Source organism: Bolinopsis microptera, chromosome 7, assembly GCF_026151205.1.
Source record: "Bolinopsis microptera isolate Bmic1 chromosome 7, MBARI_Bmic_1.0, whole genome shotgun sequence".
NCBI classification, from domain to species: Eukaryota; Metazoa; Ctenophora; class Tentaculata; order Lobata; family Bolinopsidae; genus Bolinopsis; species Bolinopsis microptera.
In genome coordinates this window covers 5,969,534-5,993,040 of record NC_087078.1, presented here as the reverse complement: position 1 = coordinate 5,993,040, position 23,507 = coordinate 5,969,534, and the positions used below count along the sequence as shown (strand labels likewise).

At 39.7% G+C, this 23,507-nt stretch overlaps 2 protein-coding genes across 3 annotated transcripts; both read left to right on the top strand.

Annotated features, from left to right (window-relative positions):
* The first annotated feature begins 223 nt into the window (after window positions 1-223).
* LOC134817936 (shootin-1-like) lies at window positions 224-13,616 on the top strand. 2 transcript variants are annotated; one of them, XM_063827310.1, is made up of 11 exons: window positions 224-419; window positions 2,567-2,726; window positions 4,068-4,224; window positions 4,398-4,542; window positions 4,736-4,966; window positions 5,215-5,356; window positions 5,494-5,767; window positions 6,271-6,315; window positions 7,094-7,153; window positions 7,340-7,458; window positions 12,886-13,616. In XM_063827310.1, the coding sequence occupies exons 1-11, from the start codon at window positions 259-261 to the stop codon at window positions 13,021-13,023; spliced, it is 1,632 nt and encodes a 543-aa protein (XP_063683380.1). In that variant the 5' UTR covers window positions 224-258; the 3' UTR covers window positions 13,024-13,616. The 2 variants fall into 2 exon arrangements, with proteins under 2 accessions (XP_063683380.1, XP_063683381.1); XM_063827311.1 differs by lacking the exon at window positions 6,271-6,315.
* A 3,794-nt stretch (window positions 13,617-17,410) lies between these two features.
* Window positions 17,411-20,318, top strand: LOC134818957 (neurofilament light polypeptide-like). Its single transcript, XM_063828694.1, has 4 exons — window positions 17,411-17,422; window positions 18,969-19,033; window positions 19,532-19,774; window positions 19,886-20,318. The coding sequence occupies exons 2-3, from the start codon at window positions 18,979-18,981 to the stop codon at window positions 19,771-19,773; spliced, it is 297 nt and encodes a 98-aa protein (XP_063684764.1). The 5' UTR covers window positions 17,411-17,422; window positions 18,969-18,978; the 3' UTR covers window position 19,774; window positions 19,886-20,318.
* Window positions 20,319-23,507: the final 3,189 nt, after the last annotated feature.

The following is a 23,507-nucleotide window of genomic DNA, read 5'->3' as shown; positions in this document are numbered from 1 at the left end:
TTACTCCTTACAGTCGCTTTGAATACCTTGTAGAGTTTTTGTGGGGACTGGGAAAGTCTTAACAGTATTTAACCAAATATGATGAAGAAGGGATCATTAAAATAAAATTTAAACATAGGGTCGCTTCTTTATCTTTAAATCTGTGATCTTATTTTTTCATTACCTTCTATAACATAATCAATTTTCTAATTTCCATAGTTTAAAATACTCGCCAACTATTTCCAGTTTCACACTAGCCCCCTGTCCAGGATGGAGTAGATGCTAGTTCCTGAGGACCCGGAAAATGAGGCCCTCCACCCCGTGGTCACCGGGCACTCCTCCTCCTCCTCCAAGGTGCCCATCATGTCAGTAAACAAGAATCACCTGCAAGTGGAGTACCCCCAGAACAGTAGGAACCGCTACCCTAGCTCCAATAATGGGTAAGTTCAGTTTCAGTCATAAAACAGAGAGAGGGGTGGGAGGGGGTGAGTCTGAATCCACTGTTTTCATCCTTTCTACTTAAGTGATACATTTTCTTACCATCAATTTGGTAGTCTACAAATCGGTGGCAATTATCTTTTGCTCAATCTGTAATTGTGCGAATCATTCTGGATCTGATGATATTCTGTCGGCGGGATGCCAAATTCACGATGAGAATCAGTAAGTTTGAATTAGCCCTAGTGGTGGAGTATCAAAATTGTCGGAATTATAATCGATGATGCTTCAACAAATTACTTAAGGCATAGCTACTCAAGTGATGAAATAAATTAAACTCCAAATTTCAAATAATCAATTAATAATAATAGTAATAGCTAGAAATTTATGCATCGCTTTATAGCCAAAAAACTCAAAATTCAAAGATTTAGTTCAAGCCATCTAAAGCGACTCATGAACATGTACATAAGAACTTACAATTTTATGAAGTATGGTTTTCATGATAAAGATATTATATGATACTTATATGAATACTTTTTGAAAGAGATGAGTCTTTAGTCTCTTTTTAAACAAGACAATATCAGTCAATGTTCGCAATTAAAAGAAGTTTGTAAATTATTCCACCCTCTCCGAGATTACTCCAAAATCTGTCATCGTTCTACTAATCACTGATTAATTAGTACTATTATATAATATGTGAGTATTTAGTATACCCCTCCTCTAGATTTATAATGTGCAATTGTGCACCACCCTCAGTTACAGTTGAGCCCAGATTAAACCGGGACTCTTGGGAGTATTTAAATCTTTTGGTGACTTATTCTTTCAACACTACTGAATACTTGAATATGACAAATAATTTGAGTATGATTCGGCAGAAGCTGCATTGATACTTGACAAAGAATCTGTCAATCAGAAATTTAACTTTAATTATATTTAAACTGCTTTTTTGTTAGCTAAAAGTCAGAGAAGCGCCAAAACAACTTTAAAAAATACCATGACACTAATAAGTCAACGCCCGACCCATCTCTTCAAATATATACGCTCCAGTAAATCTAAATTTGATTCAAAGCAAATGTTCACTGTAAATTTCCGTTTGGCCGGATTATCTCAACGAAGTTACATTGCATTATACCTTATCGGACCTTATTTGGACGGACATTACATGAACGGACATAATTATGATCGGACATTAATATGAACGCTCGAAGGCATTCAAAACCATCAAAAATCAGAATTTTTTTCAATTTTTTGACGTTTTTTAAATTTCAGCAAATGATTTTTAAATCCATTTTTTAAACAGTAAGTAAGAAAAGCAGTCATTAAGCAGTCAAAATGTTAGAATATGTGTACATGATCAGTGTCTAATATCACATATCATCTTCATCAAATGGGTTTTCGTGCATGAAATAGTCCATGCTTAAACAAGCATCAGTGATTTCTAGCTTTATGGAAACCTTTTTTTATCAAACTACCCCGGTCCTGCATTTCAGTGTTAACTTTTACAAGCCATTCGGCGTGAAGTGGTTTTATCTTAGACAACTTTAGGTTAACCTTAACATCACGTGGAGCTTTCCTAGCACTGTTTCATTACCTCCCCTCAGTAATATGAACTATAACAACGTCGGACAATGTCCTTGGCAACACGATTTACCGTAATATCTAGAGGCTGGAACAAGTTTGTCATGTTGGCGGGGAGGAGCTCATGAACTATGTTGTTGAGTGCCATAATTTCGTTGACTTTTTCCGCCAAGTGACCCAATTGAAAACATCATATTCTAGTAGAGTTTTCTGTGCCTCCGGCAAACCAAGGATAACCTTTCCGTCGTTAATTTACCGTTACGGCACAATAAAGCTTTCATAGTTGTCATATTCTTGACAAAAAGTTCGAAATGGAAATACTTTTGAAAAAATTTCAACGGACTTTAACTTGGACGGACATTAATTGAACGGGCTTTATTTGAACGGACATTAAGATGAACGCTAGGGCCTCCAGCGTCCAAGTAATGTCCGTCCAAATAAGGTCCGATAAGGTATAATATACCATTGTGTATGCCATTATTGCCACCCCGGCATCCCCCCACCAGTCTCCACCACTTCTATTTACATCCGAGCTACCTTCCCGACCCCTTCTAACCCACCCCTCCTTCTGTAGTGACGGAGGACATGACGTGGACAGTAGTACGGAACTATGGGACGAGCCAGAAGAAGACCAACCACATTGTTCCCACTGTTCCACCTCCCTCCACGACCAGTACACTGATTCACTCCGGGGCAAGTTAAAGCAGCAACAAATCACTCTCATAGAACTCAAGGTACTTGCTTTGTGTGGTTTAATATTTGTAAACAGAGGGCTGTATATTATTCTTACTAGACGAACTAGAGGTAAAAACGTGGTTGAGGATTTTAGGGGCTAATTGATTAATTTAAAGGGCTAATTAATTAATTTTGGCGCCCGCTGGGAGTTGTTCATGATAACCTTTTTTTCGTGTTTAAGTAACTTATTGAGGCAGAGGTGGGAGGGGCAACCTCCATTGAGCTCATTGACTCAACCTGGCATAGTTCATTGAAGCAATATCAGCATTACAACAAAGAAAATGCCACCATCTCACCTTTCCAACAACGCTCACTCTATAGAATCCAAACTTTGTATCGCAAATAAATGAAATTGAAAGGAGAGTGAGAGAGAGAGAGAGAGAGAGAGAGAGAGAGAGAGAGAGAGAGAGAGAGAGAGAGAGAGAGAGAGAGAGAGAGAGAGAGAGAGAGAGAGAGAGAGAGAGAGAGAGAGAGAGAGAGAGAGAAGCTGTGTTTCTTGTGTACGCGGGCTGGGCTGGCAAGATCCATCAAACCATAAATAGCAGAAAATGATTTCTAATTAATAGCGTTAGCCAAAGTGGTGCTAGAGAGAGAGAGCGAGAGAGAGAGAGAGAGAGAGAGAGAGAGAGAGAGAGAGAGAGAGAGAGAGAGAGAGAGAGAGAGAGAGAGAGAGAGAGAGAGAGAGAGAGAGAGAGAGAGAGAGAGAGAGAGAGAGAGAGAGAGAGAGAGAGAGAGAGAGAGAGAGAGAGAGAGAGAGAGAGAGAGCGAGAGATGGAGAGAGAGGGAGGGAGATATAGATATAGAGCTGAATTCTGTATCGTGTAATGTTAAGGTATCAGTGCTCTGGCTAAAATTTCTTTATGCTCGAAAGTTTTTAATCGTGTGTGATTGCGTGTAGTCAAACCTTTAAACGATGGCTTGAACGATTTCTGTTGTTGCTTTATGTTGGATTGGTATCTACTTCTATGATAAAATGAAAGAGCTGCGTGAAGATCGGGTAAAGTTGCTTTCATAGCCACTTGAAATTGAAATCACTTATTTCCCAACGGAATCTAAGCAGTAAGCAACTGTTTCCGCTCCAATAATCCGTCATATTGTCATATTATTAGTAGAAAGAAGAGGAGTTTATAAGCGAACTGTTTTTAATGTTGAGTTTTATTGTTGAAGACAAAGAGATCGTTTAATGTCGATACCATACATTAACATTTAACATATGTTTAAATAGATTATGTTGCTGCTTTATGTTATTTTATAGTTGTTCATGATTATTGACGATTTACTATCAACAACCATATAAAAATATAAGTTAAGATAGATCAATAACTTCGTATTCTGTTCAGAAAACAGTGAAAGAGTTGGAAGCAGATAAGATCCAAGAAGTTGAGCTGCGAAGGAGGGTTGAGGACCAAGCCGAACAACTCCGAGATAAATCTAGCGAGGTTGAGCGGCTAGAGAAGCTTCTGGAAGAGTTTGATAACCTAGCGCAAGAGAACGATGGTAAGCTTTTGAAATTGTGAAATTTCAGTTCAATAGTTGCTGAGTAAATAACGTTGGAGTCTACAATTATCAATAATTTACGTCATTTATTCGTTGCAGAAGCGTTTAACGAATACCATGACATCAAAATACTTATCTAACCCCTGCCATTAGCAACCCTTCATTTTCGTTAGATCTGAAGTTGCTGCTGAGATTGAAAGATGAGGAGATAAAGATGTTGAACAAGGATGTGAGCAAGTTGTCAGAGAGAGTATCAGACTATAACGAGATAGAGGCTCACAACACTGATCTACAATCTGAGCTCTTCTCTCGAGACAGGTTCGTGTGTTATATCTTGTGATGAACCCGAACGAACATTTTGCTGTTGCTGCGTTGTAGGTTATAATACCAAGAAGCGCGCCGAGTTGGACTCGTCAATATTTGGAACAAATATTTTACGAGTATCACCCGTTAACTGCTGCGATATCCGATCTGCAGTTACTAAATTGTTTAACTGAACCCCTATCTTCAGAGAGGTGATGTCCCTGAAGCACAGCGAGGAGCGACTCCGAACTACATACCTAGAACTGGTAAAGAAGAACAGTCAGTTGGAAGAGAAGCTTCTAGAACAGGACAGCAGACACGAAGAAGGAAAGCAGAAGTTTGAGAACAGTATCATGAAGCTGACCGACAAGTTGATCCAGCAGAGGAAGAAGAGCGAGGAGCTGGAACAGACTAACGCTAGAGCTGTCAGGGACTGCAGGTAGGGGAGGTGTTGTGTTTATAGGGAGGGGGAGTAAAGGGGACTGAGGCGCAATTTCGATTGAGAGTGAAAGAGTTTGCTCCTGTACTTAGGATGCTGTGTTTGGGGAATGGGGCTGTGAGGGAGTAAGACAATTATGTGCTGTATTAAGGAACATCACAAACTGAATTTATTGATTGATTCTTGGCTCTGCCCCCACAATGAATTGAGCGACCAAATGTAAAATAATACCACCCTAATCTCTCCAGGTTAGCTGTCAGGCTACTACAATGTGCTAGCCCTGCCTCCAACTCCCACGCTGCAAAACAGCACCAGACAAACAAACTGTCATTTATATTCGGGGATGCGAACAACAAACCTATCAGCAGCAACGACTCTAAATCTATCAAAGTACGATCAGTATTGCACTTGTAGCGATGCTTTGAGAGTATTTTTTAATTGAATGGGCACAATTGTTCTTTAGAATCACGTGCACAATACCTCTTAATTGCCAGTACCACGCTCATGATAATCCGCCCTTTCCACAGAAAGATCTGAAGCAGTTGAGACAGAACAGCTTTGAAGACGAGAACAGTTGCCCACCAACTCCACCCAACTCCACCTCCTCCCCCAACACTCCTCCCTCTAGTACCCGGGGGGAACAACGACGCGGAGTGTCAGTCAGGCGTCAATCAAGTCGGGGTGCATCAACTAGGAGTGCTCCAGGGAGCTCGTTACCAAAGCAGGGTAGTGTTCCCGGGCAGAAGCAGGAGGAGGGTGATGTGTTCATGAAGAGGAACCATTCTACTAGCTGCTTGGAAAGTGAGTAGAGTGTTCGAGTTAGGATGTGGTTTTGTAGCTCACAGCTGTGTGATGTTGGCTATCAATCATTATTCTTGGAGTAGCGTGAATTTTGCTGTCCAGTGAATGTGGCTGATGAGTGAAAAAGGGTTATCACTGCTATAAATTAAGTATGATGCACTAAATATGATGCACTAAGCATGACGCACTAAGCATGACGCACTAAGTATGACGCACTAAGTATGACGCACTAAGTATGACGCACTAAGTATGATGCGCTAAGTATGACGCACTAAGTATGACGCACTAAGTATGACGCGCTAAGTATGACGCACTAAGTATGACGCGCTAAGTATGATGCGCTAAGTATGATGCGCTAAGTATGACGCACTAAGTATGACGCACTAAGTATGACGCACTAAGTATGATGCGCTAAGTATGATGCGCTAAGTTTAAAATGTAATGCGCTATTGCGCTAACAAACCCTGCTAAACACGCTTTGACCGCTATAACCGTGACATCAGGTTTACAATGCATGTCAAGAACACAGAGTGCTCACAGACCAACAGGTGGGTAGTATTTGACTCAGACAAAACAGGTACCATTTCTGATTGGCTGCTCTGCTTGCTAACTGACGGTACATTACACTTTATTTATCTTTTTGGCTAAGTGCCAGCCGCCAGGTTGACTGACTTATTTAATGACTTATATTGTGAAGTTTAATTAATTTGAAACAAGAAATTACGCCCAAAATGTTTGGCTTTGTTTGCATTCGCTGCATTTGAGGATATGGTCACAATGTTAATGTTATGTCGCTTATGCTCATCAAGTGTGACTTTGGCCAAACGTTATAATTAATCACCGTAAATCAATCTGTGCACACTGCACAACCCGATCGAACTCGACCTACCTACCAAAATCACTGATCCCACCACCACTACTAATTAGTCGTAGCCATACATGATTACCAATAAAAAGGCAGTCGATAGAACAAATGGGAAAATAAAGCAATCAGATCTGTGCAAATTTTTAGTAAATTTATATTTTTATAACTTATCAACATACAAATCAATATGGCTTGCATGACTGATCGTACCTTCCTCTTATCTAGCGAGAACTAATTTTAACGACTTATCAGCTGTATATTGGAATATAAGGTGTACGAGCCTTTTTATCACGCTCTTAATTGTTGGGTTTTGTTTTTTAGTTACTACTTTATAAGTTGATCTAACAAAATTCTTTAACTTAACCAATTATTAGTTTCTAATAACCATTTGCATATATTAACCAATTCATTAAATTAACCAAGTCTTGATTTCTAATACTGACCAATTGACCACCTTGCAGGTGCAGGTTGTACAGATTTACATCAGGAGTCAGTGATAGTGCTAAAGGACTTGCTACAAGGTGCGGTTATAATGACGCCCATCACGGGTCTTTGAGTCAAATTTAATGAGGACTGCTGTTTCTTTGAAGTTGAACTTACTCGTCACATGGATCTAAATTGTGACAACTCTCGTAACTTTAGAGTGGATTATGTTATATATTCTGGATTGAGTCCAAGGTTGGGTGATTTAACAAATGATATTTCAGGAAAGAAAGATGCAATCCATGTCTTGAGAGTTGAATTGGGGAAGAGAGACAAAGAAATCGGATTGTTACGGAAGAAACTGACGAATAATCTTAGCGAGAGCATTAATTCTAAGGACATGGTGAGTAATTATTTTATCAAGGTTTCATAGGATTGTAAACTGGTTGAACATTATATGTTTCGCCTCTTATACTGCTCTATTTTGTTTGAAGTAACTGCCCAGAAGTAACTGCCCACAAGCAACTGTTTAATAACTCCCGTTATTCGTATCAGAATTGCACCAAAATTTTAGAGCATATAGATATGGGTCAAACTTTAATTTTCTGAAAGTTTCGTAAAATTTCATTGATCTGGGCCACCCTGTATATTCTACTTTGCTCGGCAAGCAGCAATGGTTTGGAGTTTTCGATAGATTCATAAGGGTTGGAGTTATGGAGTTATGGGTAGGGTTAGGGTCCATGGGGGTAAGCGGTAGGGTTGGAGTTATGGAGTTATGGGTAAGGTTAGGGTCCATGGGGGTAAGCGGTAGGGTTGGAGTTATGGAGTTATGGGTAAGGTTAGGGTCCATGGGGGTAAGCGGTAGTGTTGGAGTTTTGGTGGCAAGAGATTATTTTTAATCTCAGGGAATAGTGATCGTGTCACCGATAACCTCTCCTATTCCAATGACCATAGTGCGTGATGAAGAATCACATCCTTTTCGAGGTGCTACTATTAAGCATTGTAATCTGTCCTGGGTGACTCCAGTTTAAACAGATGACGTGCAACAAAACACTATGGATCTAGACAGGCAAAGGTCGATAAAAAACCGGGTGCGAGATGCTGGCAACTTTTCCTCTCTAAACATTTGCTGCAGAAACATCACAAAGTAACAACAAGAAACGGTGTGTGGCTCCCTCTGCAAGGACGGATGATACCAGTATGAAGGTGGCGGGGAAAAGCCTAAGGGACCCCCGTGGCCAGATGAGTGTTGGGAGAACACGTCATTGTAGCAGATTTATTTCTCCACAGATCACCCATGTGGACTCCGACTCTAATAAGAAACAGCCAGCGAATTATTCTAAAACAGGTCTTACATTTGGGACATGGAATGTATTATCTCTGACAAGTAGTTCAAGTCAGTTGTTCCAGCTATCAGAGAATTTCTCTGAGTTTAAGTTGGACTTGCTGGGTATAACTGAGACCCATATGCCTGGTACAGGATCAGAGCTACTGGATAATGGCTCCTTACTTATTTATTCAGGGAGGACGGACGGTATAAGAAGGCGAGGTGTCGGTCTTACCCTTTCAAAGAGGACTAAAAATTCATTAATTTCCTATCTACCAATATCTGACCGTTTGTTGAGTGCAAGGCTGCATAGTCAACACCTGAACATCTCTGTTGTTGTGGCATATGCGCCAACTGAGGGGGCTTCAGATAATGATAAGGATGAATTCTACCAGCAGTTGTCAAGTGCATTCGATGAGCTACCCCGACATGATTTAAAATTACTGCTTGGTGATCTTAATGCTAAGGTCACATCCGACTGCAGTTCTATGTCAGGTGTCATTGGTGGACACTCGCTTCACAGCTCATCAAATGACAATGGTACCCGATTGTTGGACTTTTGCATTGCCCACCAACTTACCATCGGGGGCACTATGTTTCAGCAAAAGGATATACATAAAGGTACGTGGAGATCACCTGATGGTCGTACTGTAAACCAAATAGACCACATCTGTATCAGTAAGAAGTTTGGAGGCTCCTTGCTAAATGTAAAAGTTTGTAGAGGGGCTGACATTGGGTCTGATCACTATTTGGTAAGAGCACGACTGAGAATGAAGCGTATGTCAGTGAAAAAGAAGCAGGAACGTAAGCTTGAGATTCCTGCTATTGAGCATCTGCGTGATCATTCACTTGTTTCCGAATACAATATTGTTCTGAGAAACAAATTTGACTGTTTGGAACCTGAGGTTGACCTGGAATCAATGTGGGACAACTTCAAGACAACTGTCCAACAAGTTTCCATGGAAATCCTTGGGCAAAGACCTCGAAAAAAGAAGGACAGGCACCAATCTCAGAAGACAAAAGAATTATTGAAGAACCGTAAGGAATTTAAGCGTAAAGACCCTAATTCGAACGCTAACAGGTCAGAGTATTCTAGATTGAATAAGCTCTTTAAAAAAAGTAGCAAGGTGGACGCTAACAACTGGGCACGTAGAATGGCCAATGACTTGGAAGAAGCTGCGAGAAAAGGTCAGCAACGTGAGGTATGGCAGAAGATCAATGTCATATCTGGAAAGAAGAAGAAGCAGTCAACTGCAGTTAGAGACGTATCTGGCCAGTTGATTGCCGACCCACATGCCCAGAAAGAAAGGTGGAAAGAGCACTTCTCTAGGCTATTGAACCCTCCCCCGCAAGAGGCCAATATTTCTGACCTAGACATCATCCCTCCGCAACCCAGTTTTGACGACCTTTCCGATTCGGATGAAGCTCCTACAAGAAACGAGATTGTTGATGCCCTCAAAAAACTCAAGAATCACAAAAGTCCAGGAGTGGATGGTATCACCAACGAGCAACTTAAGTATGGACAGGATGGGTTGGTCGATCAACTAGTTGTGTTGTTCAAGAAAGTGTGGGAAGATGAGAAGATTCCTGAGGATTGGTCCAAAGGTGTTATTATCATCGTTGGAAAGAAAGGTGACACCTCTCATTGCGCTAACAACAGAGGCATTACATTAAGATCCACAGCCTCGAAGCTCCTGCAGATGATACTCCTGCGGAGACTTAGCAATGGCATGGAAAGATTCCTCCGGGAAAATCAAAGTGGTTTTAGACAGAATCGCTCATGTATTGACCAGGTTTATTCACTCCGCTGTATTATACACCAATGCATTGAGTATAATATCCCTCTGTATATTAATTTTGTTGATTTCAAAGCAGCTTTTGATTCAATTGACAGGCAGTTCATTTGGAGAAGTATGCAGCACTACGGCTTACCTGACAAGTACATTAGAATTATGAAGGCGTTCTTCACTCACACAGTTAGTGCTGTTAGGGTCAATGGAGAGGTTACAGGTTGGTTTGATGTCAACTCGGGTACTGGGCAAGGTGATATACAGGGACCACCAGTCTTCAACTTTTGTTTGAATTTTTCGGCATACCTTATGGAACTGAACAAGGTCATTAGCAAAGGGGCTTTATTACAGCTGCCAGCCCCCGGGGTAGAAGAGAAACATCTTTTGGACACTGATTACGCTGATGACATGGCTATGTTAGATAACTCAAAAGAGGGGCTGCAGGAAACCACTGACCTTCTCTGCAAATACAGTGCCTATGCGGGTCTGAAGATTAATGCTGGCAAGACACAAAGCATGGTTGTCAGCAAAAGTGCATCGCAGAGGCCGTATTCTAAAGACGACACTATGGACATCAATGTGGAAGGTCTCCCAATACAGCAGGTCAGCAATTTCACTTACTTGGGTGCAATCATCAGTGCGAATGGAACAATTGACAACGAACTTTCAGCTCGAATTCAAAAGGCCTCTGGGGCATTCTATCAGCTCAGCAGTATATGGTACAGTCGCAACATCAAGACTCCAACGAAAATCAGGATTTACAAAGCGGCTGTTCTCACTATACTGCTTTATGGAAGTGAGGTATGGAATACCACACAGACGCAGATGAAAAGATTTGAGGTGTTCCATCATAGATGTCTCAGGAGAATCCTGAAAATAAAATGGTTTTATCATGTATCTAATGCTGATGTACTTAAGCGGGCTAACATCGCCCCTGTTGATACTTTCGTACGAGCAGCTAGACTCCGATGGTTTGGCCATGTGGTGAGGATGCCAGAAGAAAGAATACCCAACTATCTTCTGCACTGGATCCCAAAGCATGGTAAAAGGTCAAGAGGTAGACCTCGGAAAAACTGGTTGTCATGTGTCCGGGAGGATGCAGCAATCTTCACAGGTGTCGATAACATCACGATAGAAGATGCAGAACAACAAGCTACAGACAGGGCTCACTGGAGAGGTCTAATACACCGGAGAAAGGAGTTACTTTGTGGTGCAGGCCACTCCAACGACTAGGAGGAGACCTTTTCAAGTACAAGTAAAGTAAGGGTCTAGGGTTAGGGCCCATGGGGGTAAGCGTCAGGGTTGGAGTTATGGAGTTATGGGTAGGGTTATGTTAGGGTCCATGGGGCTATGGGGGTAGCGGTAGGGATTCAGTCCACCAACCCTCTCATAAAGGAGTTTGATTTTGTCCGAATATTCAAATAACAAATAGCTTGATTTGAATTCTGTCTCAAATAGGGATGATTGTTAGAACAATCACAGAAGTTACTTATCCCAAATAAGGACTCAAGAAATGATAATTCACAGCTTTCTGCTTTCACAGCTTGGCAATAAAATGTGGCCATAGTTTTTACTTTTCACGTCACGATTTAAAGTGGTTGTTTTGATATAACAATCGATAATAACGGCTGAAATCTAGAATTGATACAACTTCAAATTCAATAAAATCAACGATGAACAATCGATCCAACTCCTTAAGAAATCCAGTAAGTCAATTCCATTCCCGATTCACTCCAACTAACACACGTGTCCTATAGCAATCCAGCTGAGTTTCCATCCTTCTTTATTCGCTCTCTCCGCTTTAACACCTTCCTCGGAGTACACCGTCAAACTCCACTGATCCACATCTCTTAAATGAGAATTAGGGAAGTTGTTAAAAGCCCGCACGTTTGCCATCACTATGGGGGTACTGGTGAACCCACAGCTGGTTATATCCACTGAAATGTAGCACCGTGTGAAGTGGTAACTGGAGTCTACCCATTTTAGGGAGCCCACTCCCGCGCAGGTCACTGCACAAGGTCCCGGGTGAGGCTTACCGTCAGGAGTACTAATAACATGAAGGTCAGAGCACATTGTCACGGCTAGGAGGGTGCAGACTAGGTACAGGACTTTCATGTCAGGTGCTGCTAGGTAACTGAGCTGCTAAGTAAACTAGGACTCTTCCAAAAGTACAGCATAGTTTGACTGCGAAATGTAGTCAGTAAGTGCGATTGACCGACCATCACATACTGCCTTATATTCTACCACGCGGTTACCATGTGACCGTCACATACTGCCTTATATTTTAACACGCGGTTACCATGTGACCCTCCACTGATTGGATTTGTACTGTGATTTAAAAGTTACTTTGAACGTGTCAATTAGTTTAAGCTGATTTGAACGAGCTTACTGAGTGACGTGGTAAAAACTCTAATGAGGAGCATTGGAGTGAAATGTATATACCGACACTAATTCGATCGGGCTAAACTGTGAACCTTGACTTAAATTTGTTTTTATATACAGGGTGTACCCTTAAATTCAACTATGTTTCTGACAAAATTTAGTTAAAAATAACCGTAAAGTTTGATTTTTTCAAAAATTATTAAAGTGGAAAAAAGTCACACTTTATGCGGTTATACTTATACACCTTGTATATATAAAAGAGGAAACATTTAAAATAAATCCCATAACCAAAAATATCCATCCCCTATAACCATTATATTATTCATCTTAGGCGCCGAACGAACGGATAGAAAATTTGGAGACCCGGGTAGGGTTCCTGAACGACGAGAACTTTAACCTGAAGTACCAGTTGGAAATCTGCAGGAAAATGTTAGACAAAATCTCGGGAGTTGCTCCCAACCCCTCTTGAACGACTGAATGAGGAATACCAGGCCAGATTTCTGTCACTTTACTGTCATCCTACCTCGATTTCTGCTCTTGAAATTAAAAAATTATTGGATGAGCAGACTGAAATTATTTGTATTGCGTTACTCGGAGTGTTAATTAAAATCTAGGGAGAACTTTTTTGCTGCCGCGAACATTCGCGAATCAAAGAAAAATGTGCTCAATTATTGTGTTTTTTGTTGCCAGCTTGTGTAAATATATTGGCCGTATAATTGTATAACATTATTTGGTTTGATACTGTTTCTAACATTCTTACAGGGAGCCCATTCAAAATTATAGAATATTTATGAATTTCATTAGCCTGCGTTAGGAATAGGTATATTCAAATCTGTGAGGTATCTCAAGAAAACGAAAGAGCAACCGTGTGGTTGCCTTGACAATCTGTCGATCAATTAGGAATTCAATCATGGACTTTAATGATCATCGTGTGAAGTGGGAGTTTTGTTAAATCTTTGAGCTTCGACTTTTCAGCTATCTAAAGGATAATTCGTAATTGTGTAATGACGAATTTAACTGTTATTTACGGTAACTATTGTTGACGTTTGCCACGAAACGTAATTTTGAGTTTCAATTGTTTTAAAATAATAATTTCTTAGAGTATTATATAACTAAATTGCTTGATTATGAATCAATTAAAATTTCGCCTTAACTTGTAATTGTATCATGATGGAATGGTTCATCGATCCCAAAGAATCTAACCATAGAATTCCAAGTACAATAATGTATAATTATCGACTCTCAACTATAAATGACCAACTTCACGATATCGAGTAACGAGATTTTATTTTTAACAGTACCACAACATTCAGCTCTCTTGGTGACCACGCTAGATCCTCAAACGAGAATCTTCATCTAGTTCAGTTGTTCTGACTTCTGGGTGGTTTGGTCTTTGTAGATTTGTCCGGGCTTTTAAGTCAAAATTAGCGAGATGACCCAGGTTAACAGATTGACCCATAGACATAGTCTCAGTTTATATTTTGACTTTGTGAAGGACCCTGAAGTTAACCAAAAAGAAGTGATACTCTTTACCAAAACCGAAAATTGGGTAGTGTAGATTGTGGACCATCGCCAGTGTTTCCTTCTCTCAAACAGAAGGAAATGATATCAATTTGAATTACCGTTCTAAATTTAAAATGATACCGATCAGAATAAAATCGGTCGCTCGCTTTTCCCATTTACAATTGTGATAAATTAAGCAGCACTACACAGAGACAGTACTCGTCAATAACGATTCTATAAACCTCAGCTAATTGGACACTAACTATCGCCCTTTACTTATAGAGTTATAGTTATACCGAAGTACGTTAGGTATTGGTCCGAAAGCAACCCAACGATATTTCTACAAAGTGTGATTGATGTAATAAAGAGGTAAACCGTAACTCATTTATACAATTCGCAAGGGCCGTGAATGAATGAAAAAAGCGAGCGGCCGATTTTATTCTCGGCATCATTTTGCATTTGAGAACATTTCCTTTTGTTTGGGAAAAGGAGGCACTCATGGCGACGGTCCAATTCTGGATTTTGGTTTTTAAAATGGTCGGATGTTCAGCTACCGAAAGTAAAATTGATACCACGTGCTCATGAATTAGGGGAGAACACCTTGTGACGTAATACTGGTTAGAAGAATATAAAAGTGACTGCAAGACTTGATATGATTAGATGTTGCACAATATTATTACTTGTTTGTCTATTGTTAATGGACTGACCCAGTATACGTGCTACAATTCGTGCACTGCTTTATAGATCATATCATCGGCCGTCAATTAATTAGTGCACGAGATAATTATAATCTCATGTGTACCATTATTAGATTATTGGTATTTGGAATACTTGTTCACATATCAGAACGTCATTAGTTCTTTTATTTGCTTATTTGCGTATTTTTTATTTGTTTATATTAGTATATGAATATTAGTATATTAGCAACAGCTTGGCACCGTCCAGCTTTCAATCAATCAGTATTACGAATTCGATCGTCTTGACTTGTAGTTGTAAATATATTTTTTTATGAAACTTTTCACCTCGATAGCTCATCCAGTTTGGTTTACTGAATTAGTGGAAGCCGCTTGGCCGGGGATTGGTAAATAATAAATTGTATTGGCAGATCAACTACCTTATATTATCTACATGATCACTACAGTTTTTACTCCTCACTTGCACTGCACACAGCTGGTGCAACTCATAACTTCAACATATAAGCGGGAGTAATTTACAATGAAGCAATCTGCAATAGCCATGGTAATATATTAGGGGTCAGCTGTAAAGATTGTAAGACATAGACGATGCAGGATTAAGTGCACGTGTTAACCGGAGTCACAGGCCAATCAGAACCCAGGATCTCAGGATTAAGTGCACGTGTTAAACGGAGTCACCCAATCAGAACCCAGGATTAAGTGCACGTGTGAACTGTGAACCGGAGTCACCCAATCAGGACCCTCGCTGGGTGGGTGCCTACCATTCACTGCGGCGATTATTGACCGAATGAAGAAAGGTTCGGTGAATACTTTCAAGCTTTTACAATATTCAATATTCACTCCTATACTTCTCGTTAGAATTATCAAATGGATTTAATTACTCCTGACTCCTGTTAGTTCGTCAAGAAACTAAGAAAGGGGTGTTGAAACTTGAACCACTACATAGTCATAGCAGTAATCAACATATCTTTTAGATACAAATCTTTTCGAAATATTTGAGACTGGAAATCACAATCCTGAAAGTAAACTTAAAGTTAAACACTATTAAAAATTTAATAATTAGTTTTAGTTTTAAATTTTTCACATCCACTTGGAAACCATGAGATCTTTGATTCCTATTTCCCCCATTTTCCCCGTTGCCACACACCTCGGTACGGCAGAATTAATTCGGGCTGAAACTAGTGCTAGGTGTATCCTAGAACCCACGGTCAGTATCTTCTCGGGCCATGATTAAAATTTGAATCCGTTCAGATCGTGCCAGACTCTCGAACTGTGACCTGGATTAGTCATTTCGACTAATTCAATAATTCCTACTTCATTCGGTTTCACTTTAAGGACAAATTACGAATGATAAGAGCTAACCAGGTGTTTCTTACACCTTTACACTTCGTGAGGATCAAGTGCACGTGGTAGCACACGTGCTACCTCAAATTGACTTCACGAGGGTTGTATATACCGCTTAATATTTTATCCGTGGAATCTTGAGTTTCAATCTTTATGCATATGATATAATTATAAAACGGTACCTTAATTCCTGCTTCATTCACTTTCATTTAAGGACAAATTATGGATGATAAGAGCAATAGCATGACCAGGTGGTTCTTACGCTTTCTGAGGATCACACAAAGGGCACGTGGTTATAGCACACGTGATACCTCAAATTAACTTCATGACGATTAAGGGTTTTATACCGCTTAACATTTTATCCGTGGAACCTTGAGTTCCAATTTTTACGATATAATTTAAATAAAAAGCTAAAAGATACCAGCTGAGACGAAGCCATTATGTTTCATTTATATATTAATCCTTGGTAATCGCTAGAAAACTATAGCTATGTTAATTCATCGAGTGAATACGATAATTTTATCATAATAACGTTTAAAGTTACAAGCTACAAAAATTACTTGAATAAGATCTTAAGTTTGCAGTGATCACTTTTACTTGTATTTGTGTCTGAGAGGCTTCAATCCGCCCAATGATGAAAGAGAAACTTCGTTTATTATACAAAAATAAAATAAGTTAGCAGTCATTTTCTCAGGGACTCAGTGATTATTTTAATTTTTGTTGTTCATGATTGAGTTTAGATTAAGAAATTCCAGGTTTAAAAATACCAATTAAATTGGAGTGTTAGTTTATATGGTTAGGGTTATTGGTTTTGGCAAGGGCTTTGGTAACTGTGCTAGGGTTGGGATTAAAGTTTGGCACGACCGTTTCGTTTGTCTAGAAATAAAATACCGTGAATACCGAAGTCACAAGATAATTTTTCGGGTGAGCCATTCAACATGAAGATTGAAGAGCCTTATCATTTGAAGCTGTAAATTAGTTCATAAAAGATCATTGTCATTTGGAGCAGTGTCGTGGTCTGATTACAACTTCCAGTTAGTTGGCCAGTTAGGGATCTTAGTCACGTGATTAGAAAACCTGATATTTTTGAGTCACGTGATTTGAAAACCTTATATCATGGAGACTTGTGAAAGACACTGAAATTCCAACGGATCTTAAAAGTCTGATAAAAATTGCAATTGTGCCCCTCTAATGACTAAATATTTGTCCTGGTATGAACTAATTTAGTAATTTGCAGTCGGGTAGGACTAGGTATTAAAGTTATACGGTGGCGTTACACTTATGATTTACGTTTACCCGGTACCCCGCAATTATCAAATAATTTGAATGAATAACACCACTAAATTCATGGTCTCTAATTGTGAAAATTATAGGATCACACCAAGTCGAGTTGGCACAACATTTTTGTTTCTAATTCTAATAAATTTGGTACCAATAATTCCACCGTGAAGCACGGTTATAGCCAAAAATACTTTATGGTATAATAGTCGCCGCGCGATTTTTTTTCGCCCAAAATTTGCAATTTTTCTTTAAAAAGGTTGCATTGCAATGCGTAAGACTAATTATGCCTACGTACAACTAGACCTAATCGTGCTTCACTGTAAATTTTGACTTATATTCGTGTTTACACTTTGAGGCAACTTTTAGTTTTAGTGCAACATTTATAAAAATCGGAGACAAAACTCGCTTATTGCACACAACACTGACTACACCAGTTATGTATGCCGTAGGGTACGCATGTTGGAATCTTTTTTCTTTTTTCTTTTCACAAGGGAAATAGTGAATCTTACAACTAGAACTTAAACTTTTGAAAATAGATTTCAATGCGATTAAACTGATTACACTCTTACTAATTTCGGTCCCGGGAGTTTGCATGCGCCACTGCGCTTCTGACCATTTTTGGTCAAATTATCACTATATTTACCAATTCACGTTCACTAAAATCTGATTTACCCATGCTTCATTTAATCTTCGGAAAATATCTTAAACATGATTCATACAATGCCTAAAGGGATAACATCACAATTCACAGTCTTTGGTGGTAAAATATTAAAAGCGATATTTTCAGGTACAAATTAGTGAGAAAGAATTGTATTTAAACTTTAGTTATGCTAGGTTAAAATATAATTAATACTCGTCCAAAAGTTATATACCAAAGCTATTATGTCCCTACAACGCCATGTGATTCAAGATTGTTTAAAGACTTGGAACTGGTCCAGGCCTAATTGAGAGTCAAAGATAAATGAAATTCAATCCAAGATTACAGCAGAACTGGTAAATTTGATTATTCGAGGTTTAGCCAATCCCAGCTGCCTGACACGATCACATATTTCATCACAGGTTCATCAATCTAGACGCCACCGCAACAAAAATAATTACAGAGACCCTGAGAAAATGACTGCCACCGGCCCCTGTATAAGTGCTAGGTAATTCTGTAATTAACGAAGTTTCTCTTTCAACATTGGGCGGGCTGCAGCCTGCACAATGATGCTAGAATGAAAGTGAAAGTGATCAACAAACAATCACGGAGTAGCGTGAGGTTGAGCGACGCGTTAGTTCTTTGGTCTGTTAAAAGAACCACCAACTCACAATGACTCTCCATAGTCACTCTAGCAATTGGGAAGTTTGTTTCTCCACTAATGTTACGAATCTTGACGCATGGCAGTTTTTACTTTTGTTCGAATATTGTGCTTCCTGCGTAAAACATTTCATCAGTAGAATTACTGTATATTCTGACTGTGTCATTACATTGTCACACCATATTCATGACCAACTTATTATAAAATTTTTCAATATTTGTACTTTGTTCAGTTTGATCACGACAAACTTCTCCGAAGTATTTTAATTTAAACCGTAATAATTATATTTGATAGATAAAGAAAATGGACTTCAAGCTGCTTTTACTTCTGGGACTTATGGTCTGCGTTGTCTTCACTGGTGAGTATTATTACTTAAATTTAATTACTTTTTTATAATTTCAAATGTGGACCTATGTTGTTTTTTTTCTTGAGAGCAAATTGTTGACTGCACAAACTGTTTTATCTCAAGATCTAAATTTTGAGCTGAATAAATGATATTTTCTACCCTAAATTTTGGCAAACTTTGGTAAGTTTTACCAGCAGAATAAAATCGCAACTTGTTCAATGTAAAATTTTCAATAAATGTATTGTTGCCTGCTTGCTGCTGATAATAACCTTGACCTCTAACCGGTGTAGACTTGTTTAAACCTCAAATCTTAAAATTCTTCATTACTGTCTCTCGATTATACAGGATGATTTCTCTGATTTTCACAGCTTTTAGATCTGTGTACAAACTAAATCTGTGCCACCGTTAAATCGTTATGTGCCCACTGCCCAGTGACAGTGATAGAATAACATTTTTTGTGGTGTTACTTTTACTTTATCTCAACATAGAACTCACGTTACTATCTTTCAGTGGAAAGTGGAGATGGAGATAAAGATACTGAAGAAGGAGGTGAAGATACTGAAGGTGACGGTGAAGAAGAAGGTGAAGGTGACGGTGAAGAAGAAGGTGAAGGTGACGGTGAAGAAGAAGGTGAAGGTGACGGTGAAGAAGAAGGTGAAGGTGACGGTGAAGAAGAAGGTGAAGGTGACGGTGCCCTTGCAATGTCTGCTGTTATGCTTCCTCTGGCTGCAGCTCTCTACCAACTGGCATAAGGTAGGATTGTAATCAACTCTGACTTATACTTCTATCACAATTAATTTCTACGATAATTTCATCACATTTTACTTTTTTTAAAGTTTCCAACTAAACAAATTTTTTCTTCAGAATCTTCTAAAACCTGGATCATTGGAAAGCTTCGTCCGAGCTGCCGAGTGAAAGTTATTCGACACGATCTGACTAACAGCTACAATGTTCCTCTGGGGTCTTCTCTTAGCTTTTAGTCGGACTCACGAATTAAACATTGACTGTTAGGCTTCATGTGCAAGGAGCAAGGCGGTGCTTTTTACTGTCGGTGTCCAGGCCAAAGAAACATTTAGTTGTAGTTTTTATACATGTACAGTGTACACTGCACCCTTATTATCGTTTTATGGAAAAACAAGGCATCTGTTTTCTTCAGTATACAATTTTTTAAAGGATAAACTTTTCAGAAAATTGATACGTTAACATTTGTTATCATTTATACTTTCAAGAATAAAATTAGAATTGTATGATATTGATATCCTTTTTGTATTTCAGTTCAATTTTAGTTTTATGGCAACATTTGTGTCGACCTTAAAATAATTGTGAATGATACGGAATGATACCAATAAACGTAAAAAGAATGGAAATTGAGTGGAACTAGTTTTAGCTTAGGATAAATTAAACTTGAGTATGCTAAAACAGCATATATAATACAAATAGTAAATTATAAAGTCCTTCTTGTTTCCAATATAACCAGTGCAGTACCAAGTCACATTCCATGCTATGATATAATAGTAATAACTTATAACATGTTAGTTGTACTGCGATCAGTGACCACTCGCGAATTTTATGATTTAGTGGCCTCCAAGCGTAAAAATACCGCCCCTTTATAAGTTCACTTCAGCTTTATCAGAACGTTTGAAACAAAATTGTCAAGTTCCTAATTTTGAATTTGGTTGTAAGCAACCCCACAAATAGCCTTCCGAGTTATATAAAGAATTGAGTCATATTCATTTTCACGGTATCGGTCCTGGGCACCTGATAGTAGACAACAATCTGGCACATCTTTTCTCTGACACTCCGAGATCTTCAAACAAGTTTAGCAACATTTTCTTCTCCTGAGCAGTGTTCTTACTGAGTCTTTTCAAGAGTAGCTGATATTTCCTGTCCATTAGGGAGGATTCAGTGGTAGTGTCCCCGTACTCGCACGAGGTAGAAGAAGAGTTTTTGTTTCCTTCACTGATCTTCTCCCAGATTTCCCCTCCAGTCAACGGGTCTGGAGTGTTTGGCACCAGGAGGATGGAGCTAACAACATCATCGTCTCCCCCTCTTACGTGATCATGTCCTCCTCTCGCGTGATCCTCTCGCATTTCTGGGGATTGTGTAAAAAAGTTTGTGGAGAAGTTCAGTGTTGAGTCGCCCTCGTCTCCGGTTTTGTTGTTAGATGTCGAACTGGACATCCTGATCCGCTGATCCTTCCCCTGGATGTCCTGGTTAACGTGGTAAGTCACTGTGTTGTATTGAGTGTTCGCATGCTTCTTATCTGCTTTTCTACGTCTCTGGTTTACATTGTAGGTTGTCTTGGTGGGCCTGTGAGGACTACTCTTCGTGTGTTTTTTACAAAATAGCACTGGTTGTTGGTTCTTTGAATGATTGGTACCAGTGTCTCCTGGCTTGTTTCTAGGTTTCTTCTTAACTGTGGGTCTGGTGTATTTATAGATATCCCTAAGGTTGGAGAGAGACATGTCTGAGGAGACTGTTTGGGTGGCGATGTCAAGGACCTTCTCTGAGGATAAAGAAAGAGAGTTCTTTGACAGAGTCTTCACAAAGACAGGTTTGGAGCTTGGTGTTATGGTGTTGACTTCTGATGCTGGTTTTGTACTGGTTCCTTTACTGGGCCTAATCAAAGGAATGGTCTGAGACACACTGTCCTTACTTGGAATTGTACCACTGGTTGTTTCCAAAGTCGAGTTCTGGCTAGACTTTGTTTGATATTGTGCTTCCATTTCTCCAGTTTTGCTGTCTCTAGTATCAGTCTGTGAGTAACTTGACGTAAAGTTTACCACCCTTGTTTCTGTCTCAATATTATTACATTCCTCTAATATTTCTGTGCTTTCCTCTACAAGCGGTGAAGTTGCTCGGTTAATGTACTCTATAGTAGGTTGTCTCTGGAGAGGTACCTGTTTAAATTCCTCTATAGGAGAAACTGCCATCTCAACCGTCATAACTTTACTTCTCGCCTTTCTTATCTCTGTGAAATCAGTGGAGATAGTCATATTATCTTTCCTGTCACTTGTATCCTGTGTTTTTACACTGTCAGTTGCTTCTTCCTTCCTTGCATAATCCCTTCCACGATTTAATAGATGAGGTCTGTCTTCTTCATTAGGATCATCTTGACTGTAACCCACAATTTGTTCCTGCATTGGTGCAGTGATCTTTTCTACCTGGTTACTACCTAGCGAGATATCCTGAGAACTGTAGCTGGGAGTCTCTACAGGAATCGGGGGACCACATAAAGGAGATATCAGAGAAGATCTGGTGCTCTCACTTATACTCAGGACAATCTGAGGCAGACTTTCAGAGCTGGAGGAGGATGTTATGGGTGTAGTCAGTTTTCTAAACCTCACTAGTTTGGAGCTCGGATCCATACCTAGCGTGCTGGACGGGACCAAGTGTTTGGGGTAGTCCAGCTTGTGAACGTTCCTCCGGTAAGTCTCACCATCAGACATGCTAGACGAGGATATGGAGTCACGAGAGATGCTGCTGAGCCTTGACCGATGTTTACGTCTGAGCGGACTGCTCTGATAGTAGGAGTCGCTGGAGGTGTAGTTGCTCTCTTGAGGGAATCTCTTGCGATATTTCTTAATGCGGGGTAACTCCTCACTAGCCCACCTGAAGTTTTTAACCTGGTTTCTTGATAGGTCGGATACTGAATTTTTCATCCTTACGTCGGGCATGGACACCGACAGAGCAGAGTTGCTCTTCAAGTTTTTATTCGGAATTTCGTTTTTCTCAGTGTAGTCGACAATGAGGTCCTCTAAACTTATAGATAATTTGACACACTCCTCCAGTTCTCTCTTGATTCTCATCACCTCTTTTAGTTTAGCATTGGCTCTTCGACCAGTTTCATCATCGTTTATAACTTGTGTACTGTTGTCATCTGAGTTAGAGATTCGTTCGGGTGTCAGACAGTCAGATAAACCAGCAGTATTGAGATCACCAGGTACTCTGTCCCAGTGAGCCTCTCCTGAACCGTGCTCCAGTTTAGGTTCCTGAAGACTAGAGTTGCTGCTACTTAGTGATTCTATCGGAGAGAGATCCACTCCTTCCCTACCCTGGGTCTTATGTTAGGGAGAGATTTACTGAGATCCCTGTTCTTGGTTACTGGACCAGGTCCTGTTAGCAACATCTCCAAACTTGTAGCATTTGTTAAACAAGCTTTTATCTGGTCCTCTAGTGCTGCATTGGGGTCCTCTAGTGCTGTACTGGGGTCAGGAGATATTAGTCCTCGTTGATAGGACTGGGCACTGGCACTTCTCCGTCTACTCGTTGCTCGACTATTCTGAACCAGATAAAATTCATCGTCACTGCTCGAGGTCTTACCCTCTCCGCCAAAAGAATCACGACCATTCCTTGCTCTTCTATTGTGAAATTGGAGATTTGACTGATACCCTTCTTCTTTGACCTGCTTGTTTAAATCTACCAGGTATCCCATACAGTAGGTCAATTTCTCAATGATTTTCAGGACCCTTTCTTCATGCTTGTA

Excerpts from the sequence above, each read along its gene's own strand:
- LOC134817936 (XM_063827310.1), top strand. The coding sequence starts at position 259 with ATGCTAGTTCCTGAGGACCCGGAAAATGAGGCCCTCCACCCCGTGGTC. Across the intron at positions 4,967-5,214 it reads AGAGCTGTCAGGGACTGCAG|GTTAGCTGTCAGGCTACTAC; the intron begins GTAGGGGAGGTG and ends TAATCTCTCCAG. Across the intron at positions 7,154-7,339 it reads GCTAAAGGACTTGCTACAAG|GAAAGAAAGATGCAATCCAT; the intron begins GTGCGGTTATAA and ends ATGATATTTCAG.
- LOC134818957 (XM_063828694.1), top strand. The coding sequence starts at position 18,979 with ATGGACTTCAAGCTGCTTTTACTTCTGGGACTTATGGTCTGCGTTGTC. Across the intron at positions 19,034-19,531 it reads GGTCTGCGTTGTCTTCACTG|TGGAAAGTGGAGATGGAGAT; the intron begins GTGAGTATTATT and ends ACTATCTTTCAG.